This window comes from Peromyscus maniculatus, chromosome 21, assembly GCF_049852395.1.
Source record: "Peromyscus maniculatus bairdii isolate BWxNUB_F1_BW_parent chromosome 21, HU_Pman_BW_mat_3.1, whole genome shotgun sequence".
NCBI lineage: Eukaryota > Metazoa > Chordata > Mammalia > Rodentia > Cricetidae > Peromyscus > Peromyscus maniculatus.
The window spans coordinates 44,261,023-44,280,365 of record NC_134872.1 but is presented as its reverse complement, the minus strand read 5'-3'; the positions used below and the strand labels follow the sequence as shown (position 1 = coordinate 44,280,365).

General features: G+C 42.8%; 1 protein-coding gene across 6 annotated transcripts in view; it reads left to right on the top strand.

The window, feature by feature from the left end:
* Nucleotides 1-19,343, top strand: part of Plcl2 (phospholipase C like 2) — a 182,589-nt gene that overhangs the window by 95,641 nt on the left and 67,605 nt on the right. For all 6 annotated transcript variants that reach the window (XR_013046740.1, XM_076557575.1, XM_076557574.1 and 3 more), the window contains 2 exons: nucleotides 2,005-4,491; nucleotides 6,968-7,171. Coding sequence is in view for 5 of the 6 variants with exons in the window: in XM_076557575.1 (XP_076413690.1) it covers nucleotides 2,005-4,491; nucleotides 6,968-7,171 (2,691 nt within the window). In the remaining variant the exon portion in view is untranslated. The remainder of the gene's footprint in view (nucleotides 1-2,004; nucleotides 4,492-6,967; nucleotides 7,172-19,343) is intronic.

The following is a 19,343-nucleotide window of genomic DNA, read 5'->3' as shown; positions in this document are numbered from 1 at the left end:
TTTTGTAGCGAATTAGAATTTGTTGCAGTAAATTATTAATCAGTGCAAAAATGGGAGAATAAAAAATGGAAAATGCTGAGGAAATACTATATATTTTTAATGGATCAGTAGATAAACACCTCCATTTATCTTTGTGACTTCATTTTACCAGTAGCACTTTGAAGTGTAATTTATAGATTATGAAATTCCCTTACTAAATTAACATGTTGCCCTTATTAAAGGAAAATGTGTCTTTTTAGAGGCAAAGATGCATTTTGTTCTGACAAATAGGAAATTTATACATTTGTTTCATGGCTGACTACAAATTTGATTTCATGCCAACTCAAAAAAACACAACGTATGCTTTAGGGATTTGAGTGACTAAGATACAATAAATCTTACAGATGCAATTACCATAGCTTTTACCTCTTTTGTAGTTTATCATTCTGATGCTATAGTTAGAGAGAAATACAATGCCTGATGGCTGCATGTTTTACTTTATATCTCAGAGCATAAAAACCTCCATGGTTCATTTTAAAACTTTGAGGAAAATGGTACCCGTATGATTTAAAGTTTAAATTTAGTTACCCTCTGCAAATTGCTTTTGGAAGTATAGATAATCAAAAGTAAGAATAGTTTTAAATTTCAGATATAGATAGTATAATAATGGCTTTTTTAAATATAGAGATTTTATTTATGTAGATGCTGTGTGGAGCAGGAAAAGCAGGATTGCCTTTTACATGATTACATTTTTTCCCTTTTTTATTAATGAAGGTTATAGAGTCCCACACCCCCATTCCTATTCTGTTCCTTATTTATGAATACAGTACGTTGCTAAAAATGTATCACAGATGTCATATACTTCCTGAGAAGCAATGCTGTCTTTTAAGCTTAGATCACCAAAGATACTTGTAGTCATTTCAGTGTTTTTTTCCCTGTCCAATAAAGGTATTTGCATAGGAAAGGTTTGAAATATACAAGTGAATATGAGTGTCAGCTCTTACATGTGAGTGAATTTCAAATGTGGATTTTGCAGGAAAGCAGAGGGTGCAAACCCCTCTAGAAGTAGCTGCTCCCTGAAGCTTTACTAGGGTTGCACTGTAACCCAGCCTTACATTGGAGGTTCCTGAGCCGCAGCATGAAGATGCACAGCAGCAGGTTTTCATAACTCCACCTCTATCATTGTAGATGCACTCCAGCTGTAATCTGTAACTCCTCTCATACCCAACGTGACTAACAGTAATCCGTGTCTACCTGAAGTTTGCAGGACCATGACTAGCTTACTGTGATACTGTTCAAAAGCCAGGAATTCATGTCTATCCATTTAACATACATTGTGTGGGTTCATGCTTAACCATTACTGGCCTAGTCATACATAGAGTTGAGAAATAAAATACTCAAAACATACCAGTGAACCCAAGTGGCTAGAAAATGTCTCTCAGGCTTTAGTCTCTGCCCCCAGCATGTGGGACGCTGCTGAATACGGATCCCTTCACCATCCCTAGAGGTCTCATTACACAGACTCAGAAATCGGCACTACGTTAACCAAGTAACGTAGGTGATTTTGAGGCATGTAGGGCTAAGTCTGTAGGAAACATTGATGTAGGAGATCTGCATCTGCATAGGCACATGAGTGGTGGAGGTGCAAAGGCCCCCCACAGGTGGGTACTGTGGTTGGCTTGATGTTCTTCTCTTAATGTCTTGGAATTCTTGATTTTTTGTGAGGAAAGGAGTCCTGTATTTCCTGAAAATTGTAGCCAGGTCTATAGACAAGTCTCTGCTCTCTGTGACTGGGATGCCTTGTCATGCATGAGTATGGTTATTAAGCAATACTTTCTTTCCTATTGGCATTAGACTGAGTCTCTAAGGTCTCTTCTAAGCTTTAAAGATGAACAGCTGTCATTCATCACAAGAGCCGGAATAGGAAATCATAGCCTACATTTTTCAGGGAATTAAAATGTTATTCCTTGTCTGAACACGAACACCTGCGTTTATGTTATCCTCACACACTTTTCTCCCCTCCAGGATGGAACGAAACAGAAAAGAGAGAGGAAGAAAACTGTGTCGTTCAGCAGCATGCCAACAGAGAAGAAGATCAGCAGTGCCAGTGACTGTATCAACTCAATGGTTGAGGGTTCTGAACTCAAAAAGGTTCGGTCAAACTCCAGGATTTATCATCGGTACTTTTTGCTGGACGCTGACATGCAAAGCCTGAGGTGGGAGCCATCTAAGAAGGATTCTGAGAAAGCCAAGATTGATATCAAATCTATCAAGGAAGTGAGAACAGGGAAAAACACAGATATATTCCGCAGTAATGGCATTTCTGAGCAGATATCTGAAGATTGTGCATTTTCAGTCATATATGGAGAGAATTATGAGTCACTTGATTTGGTTGCAAATTCTGCAGATGTTGCAAACATCTGGGTGACGGGACTCCGGTACCTGATTTCTTATGGGAAACATACACTTGATATGTTAGAAAGTAGCCAAGACAACATGAGGACTTCTTGGATTTCACAAATGTTTAGTGAAATTGATGTAGATGATCTTGGACATATAACTCTGTGTAATGCTGTACAATGTATCAGAAACCTCAATCCTGGTTTAAAAACAAGCAAAATTGAGCTTAAGTTCAAAGAATTACATAAATCAAAGGACAAAGCTGATACTGAAGTCACAAAAGAAGAATTTATTGAGGTTTTTCATGAACTTTGTACTAGACCTGAAATTTACTTCCTTTTAGTCCAGTTTTCAAGCAATAAAGAATTCCTTGATACCAAGGACCTTATGATGTTTCTTGAGGCAGAACAGGGTGTAGCACATATAAATGAGGAGATAAGCCTTGAAATTATTCACAAATACGAGCCATCCAAAGAAGGTCAGGAAAAGGGCTGGCTCTCCATAGATGGGTTCACTAATTACCTGATGTCACCCGATTGTTACATATTTGATCCAGAGCATAAGAAGGTCTGTCAGGATATGAAGCAGCCACTGTCTCATTACTTTATAAACTCCTCCCATAATACATACTTGATAGAGGACCAGTTCCGGGGCCCCTCTGACATCACAGGGTATATCCGTGCTCTTAAAATGGGTTGCAGGAGTGTTGAATTAGATGTGTGGGATGGGCCAGATAACGAGCCTGTGATTTACACAGGCCATACCATGACCTCTCAGATAGTCTTCCGCAGTGTCATCGATATTATTAACAAGTATGCATTCTTTGCTTCTGAGTATCCTCTCATCTTATGTTTAGAAAACCACTGTTCTATTAAACAACAGAAAGTGATGGTCCAACACATGAGGAAAATTTTAGGAGACAAGCTGTATACAACATCACCCAATATGGAGGAGTCTTACCTGCCGTCTCCGGATGTCCTGAAAGGGAAAATACTAATCAAAGCAAAGAAGCTGTCTTCAAATTGCTCTGGTGTGGAAGGCGATGTTACTGATGAAGATGAAGGGGCAGAAATGTCTCAGAGGATGGGGAAAGAGATCGTGGAACAGCCCAACCAGGTGCCTGTGAAGCGCTTTCAGCTTTGCAAAGACCTGTCTGAACTGGTCAGCATCTGTAAGTCAGTCCAGTTCAAGGAATTTCAGGTGTCCTTTCAGGTGCAGAAGTACTGGGAAGTGTGTTCATTTAATGAAGTGCTTGCCAGCAAATATGCCAATGAAAACCCCGGGGACTTCGTAAATTACAATAAGCGTTTTCTTGCCAGGGTCTTTCCTAGTCCAATGAGAATTGATTCGAGTAACATGAACCCTCAAGATTTCTGGAAATGTGGGTGTCAAATTGTGGCCATGAACTTCCAGACTCCAGGGCTGATGATGGACCTGAATATCGGCTGGTTTCGGCAGAACGGGAACTGTGGCTATGTTCTTCGGCCAGCCATCATGAGGGAGGAAGTCTCCTTCTTCAGTGCCAACACAAAGGACTCTGTTCCCGGAGTCTCACCTCAGTTGCTTCACATTAAAATTATCAGTGGCCAGAACTTTCCCAAGCCCAAAGGGTCAGGTGCCAAAGGTGATGTAGTGGATCCTTATGTCTATGTGGAAATCCATGGAATTCCTGCTGACTGTGCAGAGCAAAGGACAAAAACCGTGAATCAGAATGGAGATGCTCCCATTTTTGATGAAAGCTTTGAATTTCAAATCAACCTCCCTGAACTGGCCATGGTGCGCTTTGTAGTGCTGGACGACGACTACATTGGGGACGAGTTTATTGGCCAGTACACGATTCCCTTTGAGTGTTTACAGACAGGCTACCGCCATGTCCCTCTGCAGTCCTTGACTGGAGAAGTCCTCGCCCATGCTTCTTTGTTTGTCCACGTGGCCATCACTAACCGAAGAGGAGGAGGGAAACCTCATAAAAGGGGCCTTTCTGTGAGGAAAGGGAAGAAGTCCCGCGAATACGCATCTCTGAGGACACTGTGGATTAAAACCGTAGATGAGGTGTTCAAGAATGCCCAGCCCCCCATACGGGACGCCACGGACCTGAGAGAGAACATGCAGGTGTGTCTTCATGGTTAGATTTCTACTTGCATGTCTATGATTTCTGGATGTTTATTTTTTGCAATAGTAGATTTAATTTTAAATACTTTGAAATTACAACTGGTTGTTAGAATGTTTATTACTGGTCTCATTTCTCATCATTTTAACTTCCAAAACTGTGGTTGTTGAAATATTGATTGATGCTAGAATAAACTGGTCTTATTGCTGACTCACAAGCTGCTTACCTATGTTCCTATTATGACCAGTTAACAGCTTTTTTAAAAAATAGAGTTACATGGGAATCTCTGATGTTGTTGAATATTATTATTTCTTAGATGGAACACAAATTGATGACCTAGCAAAAGGTAGATTGATTAAAGTAAAGGGATGTGTTACAGATCTTTTTTGTGGAGCTCTAGTGCTTGGAAACATTTAAATGAGCCATTGTTCTTTTGATTTTAGAGGATAGATAATTGTTTACATAAAATATTTATAGTAAATGTATTTATGAAAGTCTTAAGATAATTTGTTCTGAAATAACATGGTTCAGAGCAGTCTGTTAGGAATTGTATACCTGATAAAGGATGAGCCACACCTCTAGCTATAGACTAGATGTAATATATTGGTAAGCAATGTAGGAATAAACCCCTAGGGTCTCCCTTACAGAGAGTCCACAGCAGTGTGTGAGATGTGTTCTATGTTGTAGGTATTATAAGATGCTTGCTTATTTAAAAAATACTTGCTTTGTTTTGTATGTATGAGTATTTTGCCTGCATGTGTATCTTGGCACCACATCCATGCCTGGTGCCCACAGAGCCCAGAAGAAGGTATCGGATCCCCTGGAACGGGAGTTACAGATGGTTGTGAATTGCCATGTGAGTGCTGGGAATCAAACCCAGGTCACCTGGAAAAGCAGCTAGTGCTGCTAACCACTGAGCCATCTCTCCATTCCATTTGTTTGCTCTTACGCCACTATTATAAAAATGACATTAGCAGTGAATCCTAACCCAGGAAACACACTATGTTTCCTATCTAATTCTGTAGCCATCTCTGGAATAAGAACAGTTGCCTGCAATAAGGACATCCATTGCCTTCCTCTCAAAGTCAGCGGATAACCAAAACTGGAAGGGTTCTCCATTGTTGAGGGCGCATGCATTTTGGCAAACTCTCAGTTCCAAATAAACCACATTGTCCCTTGCCTGTGGCTGTTGGTGTGCATATGGAACGTAATTCCTTTTGGGACTTGTTAAGGCTCAACCATCACACCTCCAGGGCTTGTCTGTGCTGAGCCGGCGAAGCCATCTGTAGTGGTGCTTAGTGGCGCACCGCTCTGCATCGTCAAGCAGGCTGTGAGAGTGTGCCGCCGGGAACCAGTAGATGGCAGCCTGCCCTCAGGGGACTTGTGCTGCAGTCAGGGGTGGGCGGTAGAAAGGGGAAATCCAGGCTGAGGTGACAGATGCAGGATGTGCTGTGAAGAACAACAAGGAGTTACCACAGACTGCTGGGGAGTACACTTTAGATAGCCTAGTAATGCACCTCCGTACATGTCACAAGATGAGTTTGAACAAGATCATCCATAGCTTGATGGCCGTGGTTAAAGCAATATTAATTAAAATGAAATGTTTTAATTCAAAACTTATTCCAGAACATGGATTACTTAGGAGCCTAGATCTCTAGATCTGCTTCTTCTGGCCACCTGCTCTGTCCACACAGGGCACAAGCATGCCTGGAGTCACACTTATGACTCATACTCTGACTAGGAAAAAAATTCCCTTTATATATGTGTATATACTTATAACACACACACACACACACACACACACACACACGCACGCACGCACGCACGCACGCACGCACGCATGTATAGATATGGGATTTTTAGAATGGCTTACAGGTGTGGTCCAATTAGTCCAACAATGGTTATCTAACAATGGAAGGTCCAAGAATCTAGTGATTGTTCAGTCCAGCAGACTGGATGTCTCGGCTGTTATTCAGTATACACCAGAATCCTGAAGAAGTAGGCTCTAATGCCAGTGAAGGAATGGATTTGCTAGTGAGAGCAAGAGCAAGCCAGCAAAGAAAGAGAAAGCCTCCTTCTCCCATGCCCTTTATATAGATTTCCAACAGAAGGTGTGGCCCAGATTATCTTCTCAAGAGATCTGGATTAAAGTTTATTTTCCCACTTCAAGATCCAGATTAGAAATGGGTCTTCAGCCAGGTGGTGATGGCAGGCAGATCTCTGAGTTTGAGGCTAGCCTGGTCTACAGAGTGAGTTCCAGGGCAGCCAAGGCTACATAGAGAAACCCTGTCTCAAAAAACAAACAAACAAACAAACAAAAACAAGTGGGTCTTCATATTTCAAATTATTTAATTAAGAAAAAACTCCCTCACAGGTGGGCTCAGCCATTTCTGTTTTAGTTAATTCCAGCTGTGGTCAAGTTGACAACCAGGACTAGCCATCACAGTGACCCAGAAGGGCCTCTTTTCTATTTTGCAGAATGCAGTGGTATCATTCAAGGAGTTGTGTGGCCTCTCGTCGGTGGCTAACCTCATGCAGTGCATGCTGGCTGTGTCACCTCGATTCCTGGGGCCTGACAACACCCCCCTGGTGGTCTTGAATCTTAGTGAGCCCTACCCCACCATGGAGCTGCAGGCCATCGTGCCTGAGGTTCTGAAGAAGATTGTAACGACTTACGACATGGTGAGTCCTGTTGGTCCTGTTCCTAGGGAGGAGGGTGTTTTAGGGTACCACACCAGATGTAAGCAGCAGCTTTTGCTGACCTGTTCTTTCCTGTCTCATGCATCATGTGCTTATGCTGGAAGAGTGTCTCCTCTCACTTTGTTGTCCTTGAAAAAGTTTCATGTTAGCCAGGCGGTGGTGGCGCACACCTTTAATCCCAGTACTCAGGAGACAGAGCAGGCGCATCTCTGTGAGTTCGAGGCCAGCCTGGCTTCCAGAGCAAGTTCCAGGACAGCCAAGAACAACTAAGGTTACACACACACACACACACACACACACACACACACACACACACACACACACACGTTCCATATTGTATTGTTGTGTGAGAAAGCAGGGTTCAGAGACTCTTTCCTCAGACTAAACATGAACTTCCTAAAAACTGAATCTGAACGAACTTCTCATGGATGCTCTGTGTCTTACATGTATGTGATTAAACCAAACAAACAAACCCTTTTATCCTGTCTTGGAACTAGTCATTGATTTATTTTGTTTCCACTTTCCCCTCAACCCAGTAAAGTAATGAATTTGATATTTTGGAAGATGAGTTTGGAATCCCATCAAGGGCAGGTGCTCCCATGCTACTAGGTGGTGGTTACCTTCCTCAAGGCAGCTGCTCCTCAAGTTATCTTCAAGACACCTGGAATATTACAGTTTTGCCTTTAAGATTTATCTTGCATATTCTTAATCGCATGCTGCTCTCTTTTTGTGCTCTTATAATTTTTTATAACTCCAAGGGAGATTTTTTTCTATTGTGTGTTCATATGTGAGGGGTGGAGGGCGATTCAGCACGCGCCGTATCGTGTATGCCAGCTCAGAGGACAGCTTTCGGGACTTGTTTCTCTCCTACTGTGGAATCCAGTGACTGACCTCATGTCCTCAGGCTTACAAGGCAGAACTTTTAAGCACTGAGCCATTTCACTGGCCTGCTAAGGAAGAATTTAATTTGTGAGCAGCACTTACTTCAAATTCCTAAAGTAGGTGAGGATGTTAGAACTGGCTGTGTGTATCAGCAGTGACTTCTTAGTCTGGCAGTGTGGACATTCTTCTCTGGTAGGGCATTGAGGATATTCAGGATAAGTGTCCCTGGAAATGCTAGCTAAGGCCAAAGAAAACGAAAATGAAGTTTCCTCTGGTACATCTTCTGTGCTTGAGAGAATAGGATCGGCATCCTTCATCCTCTCTAATACATTTTGACTGTTTGGGTCTGAAAGCTGTAATTTAAAGGAGTTTAGGTGATTCAGGGAAATAGAGACATCTTGGGTGAACATTTCCCGCACTGTGTTATGAGGAATCCTGCTTTTTTCAAATATTAATAAACATGCAATGCAGGAAAGGGTGCATAGAGAAGTAATTTGGAGAAATAATCCTCTGAGTGAAACTAACCAGACGTCATTACTGCCCTTTTTTTTTTCAGTCATTCCAGGACACCAGCCCATAGGATGGAGCCACCCACAATCAGGGTGGCTTTTCCTTCCCTTGTTAAACTTCCTCATAGACAAACCTAGGGATGTTTCCATGGTGATTCTAACCCCTACCAGGTTGAGAGTGAAGATCAGCCATAACAGTAGTCACACTGTATACCAAGTGTTCATCCTCCCTCCCATTTCAGCCTAGATCTCATGGAAACTTAAGACATGCAAGAGACCGAGCATTTCCTGCTCGAGACAAGCTGCAGACAGCCTCATCTACTGCAGGAAATGCTTAGTTCTGAAGAGAAGGTTAAACACACCCAAGAGAGCAGAGGAATAACCAATTCCAGAACATTTAATCAAGAAAGGTATAATAAAACACCATGAAAGCAACAAGATGACAGGAATGAATAGACTGTTCAGTAATAACTCTCATTATTAATGGTGTCAATCCCCAATTAAAAGACACATACTAACAGATCGGACTGCAAAACATCCAATGAAATAAAAGAAGGAACTATTTAGGAGGCCCCAGGCAGTGGGAACGGGACCTGTCCTTGGAGCATGAGCTGGCTGGGGCCCATGCTGAGACACTTTGCTCAGCCTTGGTGCAGGGAGGAGGGGACTAGACCTGCCTCAATTGAATCTGCCAGGCTGGGCTGACTCCCCTTGCCTTGGAGGAGGTGGGAATCAGGGGATGGATTAGGGGGGAAGGCTGGGGGGTGGGAGGAGGGAGGACAGGGGAAAACAAAATTTTTTTAAATAAAAAGCCTAGGGCCATATGTATTTAATGTACAGTTCTACCAGACTGCCAGTGAACCAGCACCAGTTTTTATTCCATAAAATAGACAATGAAGAAATACCTCCAAGTTATTTTTAATTATTTTTTTGAGATTAAGGAAAACTTCCATTAGCCACACATCTGACAGAAGGTTAGTATCTAGAGTATACAAAGAATTAAAAAAATAGGCCGGGCGGTGGTGGCGCACGCCTTTAATCCCAGCACTCGGGAGGCAGAGGCAGGCAGATCTCTGTGAGTTCGAGGCCAGCCTGGTCTCCAAAGAGAGTCCCAGGAAAGGCGCAAAGCTACACAGAGAAACCCTGTCTCGAAAAACCAGAAAAAAGAAAAAAGAAAAAAAAGAATTAAAAAAATAGAAACGTGAAGGGAACAATCAACCCAGTTCAAAAATGGGCTTGGAACTAAACAGAGGTCTCAAACTGAAATATAAATAGCTGGGTTTGTATTTTTAACCACTAATCGTTCACCATTCCTAGCCATCAGGGAAATGCAAATTAAAACGGTTTTGAGATTTTATGTTACCCAGTCAGAATGGCTAAGAACCACAAAGCAAACAATATCAATGCTGGCATGGATGTAAGGAAGGGGGCGCTTACTCACTGCTGGTGGGCAGTAGCTGGTAAAACACTAGACACTTGAATCATAGGCTGTGGAGAAATCAACTTTCTACTCTAGCTGTCTTTCTTAGTGCTAGAAGGTGCCAGAAGAGAAAATAGTCATAGATTTCACCTAGCTACAAACTTTGCAAGCTATAACAATGACTGGTGTGACAAGATATGCTCATGGGGCAATAGAGGCATGAATTCGTTATGGCAGTAACCAAACACTTTCTGATGTGATTTAAGGCCCACTTCATAAGATGGAACCCATGCATCACATCATACTCAGGGCCAGGAACCTGTGGCTGGATGGCCCTTACTACTATTGTTGTGCTAAATGGACATAGTATTAAACCAGCCCCTAATGAGTCATTGCTCTACTCACAGATTAGTGCATCTCTCAACACTCATCAGAAAAGCTTCTCTTTTTAGAGATGGTGAATATCACATAGAATCACAATTTGTCAAGGTGCAGAGAATAAGATACTATAGAGTACTTAGTACTCTAGTACTTAGTACTGAATGGGACATCTATAACACACCCCCTTCTGCCAAGACTCGGGGATATTTCAGAAGAGGAGGTAGGAAGATTGTAAGAGCTAGAGGCAGTAGATGCTACACCAGAGCAGTGTTCTCCAGACACAGCAGGATAGTTGCACATGTGAACTCACAGTAGTTGTGACATCATGCTCAAGATAGTCGCAATCTCAAGATTGACAGAGGAGGAAGGTGGTCATGAAGTCTCACCCACTGCTGAAGAACTATTGGTAACTGATAGCTCCTAGGACAGGGAGAGTTTGCTTTCTTTAAGCATGTGATCCTGGTAAGTGGAACATGATACAGTGGATGGCCATATGCCCGAACACTGATTGGGTTGGATGTGTTTAAAAAATGTACTGACACAAAATTTGGTGGTATGGAATGAGTGGTGGATTTTAGGGAGTTGGAAGAGAGGTGCATATGATCAAAATATAATGCATAAAATCTCAAAAAATTAATCAAAAATATATTTAAAAAAATAGGCCAGGATCAAGTCTATCTGAAGTCATTGGTGATTGAGGGTTCTTTGTATTTCTGGTTTTTGTTTGTTTTGTTTCTTTTTTTGAAAGAGGAAAAGAAAACATAAAGTGGGTGAATAGGAGTGTGGGGGATGGTCTGGGAGGAGGTGGGGGAGGAGAAACATGATCAATATGTTGTGTGAAAAATTGTTCTTTAAATATGTGAAGTGACGGCTTTTCTTCACACAACTGTTGATCATTGGCACGGAGAGCAGCAGCCTTCTGTGTGTGCCACAGATACGGGTTTGTGTGCCTTCTCTTGCTACCACAGCACTCGGTGAGGAGATAAGTCACGTCTCAGAGTTAACTCAGCCTGCTACTCTGAATCAAGACAGGTGATCTGCAGTAAGACTACTGCTGATTCTCATCTCCTTCATGACTCCTTTTGCCACTCATCTCGAAGAGCTGCTTTCAAGTAGAGGAGATGCCTTTATCAACATTAAAAATGTGGGAATAAAAGAAAGAAAGAATGTTAACTGTTTAGAACACAACTGACCTAAAGAGAGGGAAGAGGAGAGAAAGGGGGAGTGGAGGAGGGATAATTTGGAATATGAGTGCATCTGGCAAAAAGATCAGATACCCATAGTTTGTAGTTTAATTTGGTGGCTGGAGAGGCTCAGCAAGTGATGTCCCCTCCAAAGTGGACAAGAGCTGTTTATAAGATGGTGTAATGACCGAATCACACGTTGTCATCTGAGGCAGGGACGTTGGAAACTTCACGGCTCACACACAGGTGACTATATGACTCTTTCTGATCCAGTTGTGTAGCTTTATGTGTCTTTACAGAAACCATCATATGAAAACTATGTGGTCTCCCTCATGTACAGAATCACACAAATAATTTGTACATACATAAACAAATGTACCTATGATAGAGGTTAACCTAAAAAAGAGAACAAGAGCCGGTGATGGTGGCGCACGCCTTTAATCCCAGCACTTGGGAGACAGAGGCAGGCGGATCCCTGTGTGTTCGAGGCCAATGAATTCTAGGATAGCCAGAATAGGACTGTTACACAGAGAAATTCAGTCTTGAAAAATCAAAGAGAGAGAGAGAGAGAGAGAGAGAGAGAGAGAGAGAGAGAGAGAGAGAGAGAGAGAGAGAGAGAGAGAGAGAACAAGAAAGGCTAAATATTAGGAGACAAGGAAGGACGGATTGTAGGCAAATGAGCATGAGTTATGAAAGAAGATGAAAAACTAATTGTTTTTCTAGTTTTAACTCTGTTTTAGATTTTTCATTTTTGGTACAGATAAGTATATGAAATATATTTGATAATGAAAGAATAAAATCCAATATGAAGTATTGGGTTTTTTTTTCTCTTTTGGGGGGCCTGCCACCCAGCTCCCAAATAAATCACAAATGGAGGCTTTTTTTTTTTCTTTTTTGTTTTTGATTTTTCGAGACAGGGTTTCTCTGTGTGCCTTTGTAGCCAGTCCTGGAACTTGCTGTATAGACCAAGCTGGCCTCGAACTCACAGACATCCGCCTGCCTCTGCTTCCCAATTGCTGGGATTAAAGGCGTGCGCTACCACTGCCCGGCCCAGAGGCTTATTCTTAATTATGAATGCCCGGCCTTAGCCTGGCTTGTTTCTTGCCAGCTTTTTCTTATCTTTAACCCAGCTAGCTTTTGCCTCTGGACTTTTCCCATGCTCTAACTTCTGTAAATCTTACTCTTACTTTGTGGCTGGCTGTGTAGCTAGATGGCTGGCCCCTGGAGTCCTCCTCTGGCTACTCCTTTTCCCCCACGTTTCTCCTTCTATATACTCTCTGTCTGCTGGTCTTATCTATCCTTTCTCCTGCCTCTCTATTGACTGTTCAGTTCTTTATTAGCCCATCAGATGTTTTAGACATGAACAGTAACACAGCGTCACAGAGTTAAACAAATGCAACATAAACAAGTTACACACCTTAAAATAATGTTCTACAACAGTGAAGCTTCACAGCTTCCATTCATTATTTTTTTATTTTAAATACCAACCACAGTTTCCCCTCCCTCCTCTCTTCCCAGTCCCTCCCCTGACCTCCCACCTAACCCCCACCCACTCTTCCTCCTTTCAGAAAGGAGCAGGCCTCCCATGGGAGTCAACAAAGCATGGCACATTAAGTTGAGGCAGGACCAAGCTCCTCCCCCTGCATCAAGGCTGGGTGGAGACATCCAGCATGGGGAATAGGTTCCTAAAAGCAAGCTCATGTCCTGATCCCACTACTAGAGGCCCCACAAACAGATCAAGCTACACAACTGTCACACACATGCAGAGGGCCCAGGTCGGTCCCATGCAGGCTCCCTGGCTGTCGGTCCAGAGTCTGTGAGCTCCCACTAGCTCAGGTCAGCTGTCTCTGTGGGTTCCCCTGTCATGACCTTGCTCATGTAATCCCTCCTCCCTCTCTTCCCCAGGACTCCAGGAACTTGGCCCTGTGCTTGGCTGTGGGTCTCCGTATCTGCTTCCATCAGTTACAGGATAGAGTATCTCTGATGACAATTAGGGTAGTCACCAGTCTGGAGAAGGAGTCTTAGCTGGGGTCATCCTTGGAGATTCCTGGGGATTTCCCTGGCATGAGGTTTCCCCCAACTCCAGAATGGCCCCTCTATCAAGATGTCTCTTTCGTAAGTTACTCTCCTCTATACTGCCCCGACCTGATCCCTCATGTTCCCATATACCTCCCCATCCCATCCTCACCCCCAGTTTACCCAGGAGATCTCGTCTACTTCCTCTTCCCAGGGAAATCCATGCATCCCTCTTAGGGTCCTCCTTGTTACTTACACAGCTTCCCTTCTGAATGGCTTCTGTAACTGTATAGCAGTTCAGTGAATTGCACAGTCTTTGGTTCTGGTTAATTTTGCTATGATTTTTTTTTTGCTACCTTTTCAATAATAAAGTTTAGAATTTTTTTTTCAATCAAGGTTTCTACATGTAACAATCCTGGCTGTCCTGGAACTGACTTTGTAGACCAGGCTGGCCTCAAACTCACAGAGATCCGCCTGCCTCTGCCTCCTGAGTGCTGGGATTCAAGGCGTGTACCTGGCTTAGAATAAAATTTTTTAAGGAAACAATTGAGGAGCACATATTTACAGGAATCCCTGTCTGTACATCACAGCATAGGTACTCAGGAACAGTTAGGGGAAGGGGACTGGAAGTATCAGCAGTCCCCTCAAAAGAGACTTCACCATTGTCTTTGTTGGGATTTCTGTTGCTGTGATAAACACCATGACCGTAAGCAACTTGGAGAGGAAAGGGTTCATCGTAACAGTTTGTAGTCCATCATCCAGGGAAGTTTGGGTAGGAACTCAGGGGCAGGAGCTAACGCATAAGCCATGGAGAGTGATGGTTTACTGGCTTGCTCCTCATCGTTTGCTCAACCTGCTTTCCTAGAGCACCCAGGACCACCAGCCCAGTGGTGGTACCACTCGAAGTGAGCTGGGCCCTTCCACATCAATAAAAAAAAGTCCTACAGGCTTACCCACAGACCAACTTGGGAGGGGCATTTTCTTAATTGAGGTTTCCTTTCCCAAAATGATTCTCTCTTGTGTCAAGTAGACATCCTTCAAAGCCTCTCCAAAATGTTCAAGTCTCTAAAATAGCCAGTCTCCACAAAACTTCAGTCTCTTTAAAAGTTCAAGTCTCTCAACTGTGAGCACTATAAAATAGAAAATAAGTCAAATACTTTCTTCAGGAAGGAAGAACCCAGTCACAGTTATAATCAAACCATAGCAAAGTCAAAGTTCGAGAATATTCAAGACCCAGTGCTTGCCCACGCCTGAGTCCTTCTGTGTTCCATTTCTCCACTGCTGTCTGCGGCCCAGACAGCTTGTCTTCTAGACTCGAGGCAGCCCCACTTCATGGCTGCTGCTGTTCCTGGTCCAGTGATCTTGGAATCTCTAGATGATGGGGGTTTCCATCCTAATTAGGCTGCACCTTCACCAGTGACCTTCTGGCTTCAGGGGTTCTAAGCTACCATAGGCTGCCAAGCCTCAGCCTCTCCCCGTGACCCCTTCAATCCTGAAATTTTCACATCTCCTCTGGCTGCACCCTCACCAGTGTCCTGCCCTGGCTTCTCACAGGCCACTCTCGGCTGCTCTCTATGACCTCGTCGTACCTTCAAAGCCAGCACTACCTGGGAGCATTGTACACATTACCAGTTCAGCTGCCAGCATGAAGTACAGCCTTGGTCCCCTCTGGACCAAGGCTCTGTGTGCTGACCCTGATGAAACACTTCCCAGGTTTCACCTCAGTGATGCTGGTCTCTTCTTAATCACAGATGATTCTTGGGCCCTGGCTGGTCAATAGACTGTCCCAGCAAAACAAAGATTTTATTTTAGTAGCTTTTAATTCAGGATATTGGACAGCCTCAATAGAATCTTTAAGAACCTCTCAGAACTTCCCTCTGAAATTTCACAATCCCCATCTCTATTGTCTACATTTCTCTCAACCCTCTTATCTTCCAAGAGCTCACACAGAACAGCCCACTGATCTCTGAACATTCAATGGCTTTCCCAGCCCAAAGTTCAAATGCTACCACAATTCTCCCAAAACACATGTTCAAGTCTGTCACAGTAATACCTCATGACCTGGTACCAGTTTCTTGGTTAGGATTTTTATTGCTGTGATAAAACGCCATGGCCACAAGTAGGTTGGGGAGGAAGGGGATTATTTCATCTTATGGTTTGTGGTCCATCATCCAAGGAAGATAGGACAGGAACCTGGAGGCAGGAGCTGAAGCAGAAGCCATGGAGCAACACTGCTTACTGGCTTGTTCCCCATGGCTTGCTCAGCCTGCTTTCTTGTAGCAGCCAGGAATAGCACTGCCCACAGGAGCTGGGCCCTCCCACATCAATCACTAATCAAGAAAATGTACCTGATGGGGTCATTTCCTTAATTGAGGGAACCTTTGTCCAAATGACTCTAGCTTGTGTCATAGTGACATAAAATGGGCCAGCACAGCCATACAGCAATTTTTATGATATAAGTCGTCTTTGTCACCATTAAGGGAATCAGCATGTTGTCAGATGGTTTCATCGGATGTGACGATGTGATCAGTGCTATAGAGCTTCCCTAATATGAAAGTCGAGATTTGGAGTGTTGCAGATTTGGGATTCTTAAATTGGGAATGCTCAACTAGTGAATGTACGCAATTACAGTTTTAGACATTTTGGGTGAGAGATACTCAACCTGTGTGAAGCAAGTCAGTGTATTGTCCAACATGACAACATCCTTCAAAATGTGTAAGGAACCTAGTAATTGGTAGGCATGGTGCTGCCCAGTCATACCTGTGAGTGGCAAGCTGGAGCCTTTATTGGCACATTTCTACTTCTTGGGAGATATCATTGGTACCAGGACTGCCACGAGAATCTGTGATGTGAGGCCTGTATTTGATAGGGTCTCCGTGGCTTTGCTGTGTTCAAACCTTGGTATTACTTTCTAAAGGGCCAGAGAAGGATTACTTATTTTTTCAAACATTTCATTTACATGACTGTTGTTGGGTGTGTATCTGAGGACACACATGCGCGCGCGCGCACACACACACACACACACACACACACACACACACACACACACACGCACACACATGTACACGCGCACACACACACGCACACACATGTACACGCGCACACACACACAGACACACACTTTATCCGGAACCTAAGCTCCAGGAATGAACTTAGGAGAGGGGCACTGCCGGTGCAGGAATCTTCTGATCTTCCTGTGCCCACGGCGGAGAGAGACTCGGGCCGGGGGCCGCCGTCACCGCACACTGGGTGTTAGACTCTGTTCTCCCTTCGTTCCTTCAAAGCTTAGCTCCCATAGTTTTTCTTAGAAGTGTTTTTGTTTTTGTAAAGAAGAATGTAACTTAATCTTTATTTACAGGACATTGCAGGATACAAAATTCTATGTAGAAATATGAAACTCAGACAAAGTATGTACAGTTTACAACTGTTCAAGTATAGTTTCTTCGTAAAAATACTACAGTAACAAACCACATTAAAGAGTTCTTAGAGAACAGGAAGAGAAATCTATAAGAGACACAGCACATGTCCTCAGCTGGACATTAGAAGCTAAAGGTCCCAGGAGCCCATTCTGAACTTGGAAGGCAAAGCCTTCCGAGGTCATTTCTGGCACCTCGTTTTGATCTTCTTCTTCCTCCACTAAGAAGCACTTCTCAATAAAGCTTAACGAGGCCTTGTCTGTAGACTCACTTTCAGGGCTTTTCAGTTTTGTTTAACCCTCTACTCTCTCATTATTCTGAGTTTCACTGTCTCGCTGTTTCTCAGCAGCCTGAAAGATATTAGAAATGGCATCAAGAATAACCAGAATAATTTTGGTATCTTTTGCACTTATGAGGTTCATCAAAGGTTCTTTTATGCCACAGTGAACAAGATACATAATCTGTTCAACAGTCCCACCATGGGTGTAGCTGGTTACAGCCCACACAGCTTCCTTCTGTGTCTTAAAGTCCACCTTAGCGAGGACCTCAGCGAGAAATGGGACTAAGCCGTGACTCACAACTTGTGTGTCTGGTCCTGGCTGTGATGTCTGACATTGTCCATGTGGCCTCCTTCTGAATATTAGTTTTTGGCTTTGTTAGCAGTCTGGGAAAGACTGAAAGTACTCCTGAATCGGTCACAATCAGAGTCTGCTCATCTGCTCCAGTGGCACTTTTCCCCGGGCTCTTAGTGCAGGAGTCACGGTTGGCAATTCAGTAGCTTCTGGAAGCTTCACAGGTTGAGCACAACTCTGGTCTTCACAACCATTTCAATGACTGTCAGTCAAGTAGGAAAAGAAATGTCAGTCAAGTAGGAAATAAGTATATACAATATATACAGTCAAAAATTACATTAACAATGTCTAGTCCATTTGACAGATTCAGACAAAAAATTCCATTATATATATAACAATGTCCAGTCTAGTAACATTTGATAAACTCAGACAAAAAATTTTCATTACTTATCTTATTTAAAACAAGTGAGTTCCAGGAAAGGCGCAAAGCTACACAGAGAAACCCTGTCTTGAAACCTCCTCCCCAAAAAAGTATTTTTTTCATAATAGATCCAGTAATCTACCTTTTGTTATTTTTATATCTTTCTCTTTTTTTAGTGTAGATTCAGTGATCTACCCATTTATCCTATTATTTTTTTATCTTTTTTTTTTAACAAAAACTCTGAATCTAATCTCCTTGTTCAGTTTTTTTCCTGACCATTAACAATTAACAACTTGTAGCCAACCATCATAAACAATGACAATATCCATAACTCAAATGACCAAAAACCTCCCATCCCACCTCTTGGGAATGTGGGCGTCATTTTCTTTAAATTACTTTCTGCTTTCTAGGGGCAAAGACATCTTTAGGGAATCCTGAAAAGAAAAGTTTGGGGCTAATTGTCAAGTCTGTATCATTTATCCAGTCTCTGTATAATAGGAAATTTTAGGGCTTGTCACAAGTCCTTGTTCAAGTAGTCTGTCAGCTAGTCATCTCGAAATTGTCCTGACCAGTTTGTAGTCCAAAGTCGATCTTTCCTTGGTGTTAATCAGCTTAATGGTTTTATCATAGTTCATGGAATCATCGTTGTGGAATTCTGTCATCTTTTTGAAGATTTCAAAGTTGCTGTTAGGCGTGGTCATGGTTCTCTGTGTATCATATCCTTTGAGTGGATGCTGTATAGAGCAACCTGCATGAGAAAGGACTCCTTTACATTGTCCCATTACACTTCTGGAATCATAAGGCCACTGAGCCTGTTGGCCTTCTCTTCCATACCACAGCCCATTTTCTACATCACTCTAAAGAACTCCTTCCTGAAATATCACCTAGAAAACGGTTTGGATGGGGCTGGAGAGATAGGTCAGAGGTTAAGAGTACTGGCTGCTCTTTCAGAGGTTATGAGTTCAATTTTCAGCAACTGCATGGTGGCTCACAACTATCTATGAGTTGTGGTGCCCTCTTCTGGTGTGTAGGCATACATGCAGGCAGAACACTCTATACATAATTAAAAGAAAAAGGTTTGGGCAATCCAGAGAGGAGCCAGAAGAAAGAGCAAGAAGTAGAATGTGAGAAGATGTAGGCAAGCTAAAAGGCTTGTTTTATGATCACTGAGAAAGAAGTAGGCCGGATTGCTCTCTCTGTCTTGATTGTTGTCAGATGAATAATATTTTTCTCCCAGTGTCTTGGAAAAGTGGCATCTGTTTGTTGTATCTGGGTAAGTAATTTGTATTAAATCTGATAATTACCAAGAGTAAAGGAAGATGGTGGTGGGGATAACTGTAAAGACATGTGCCT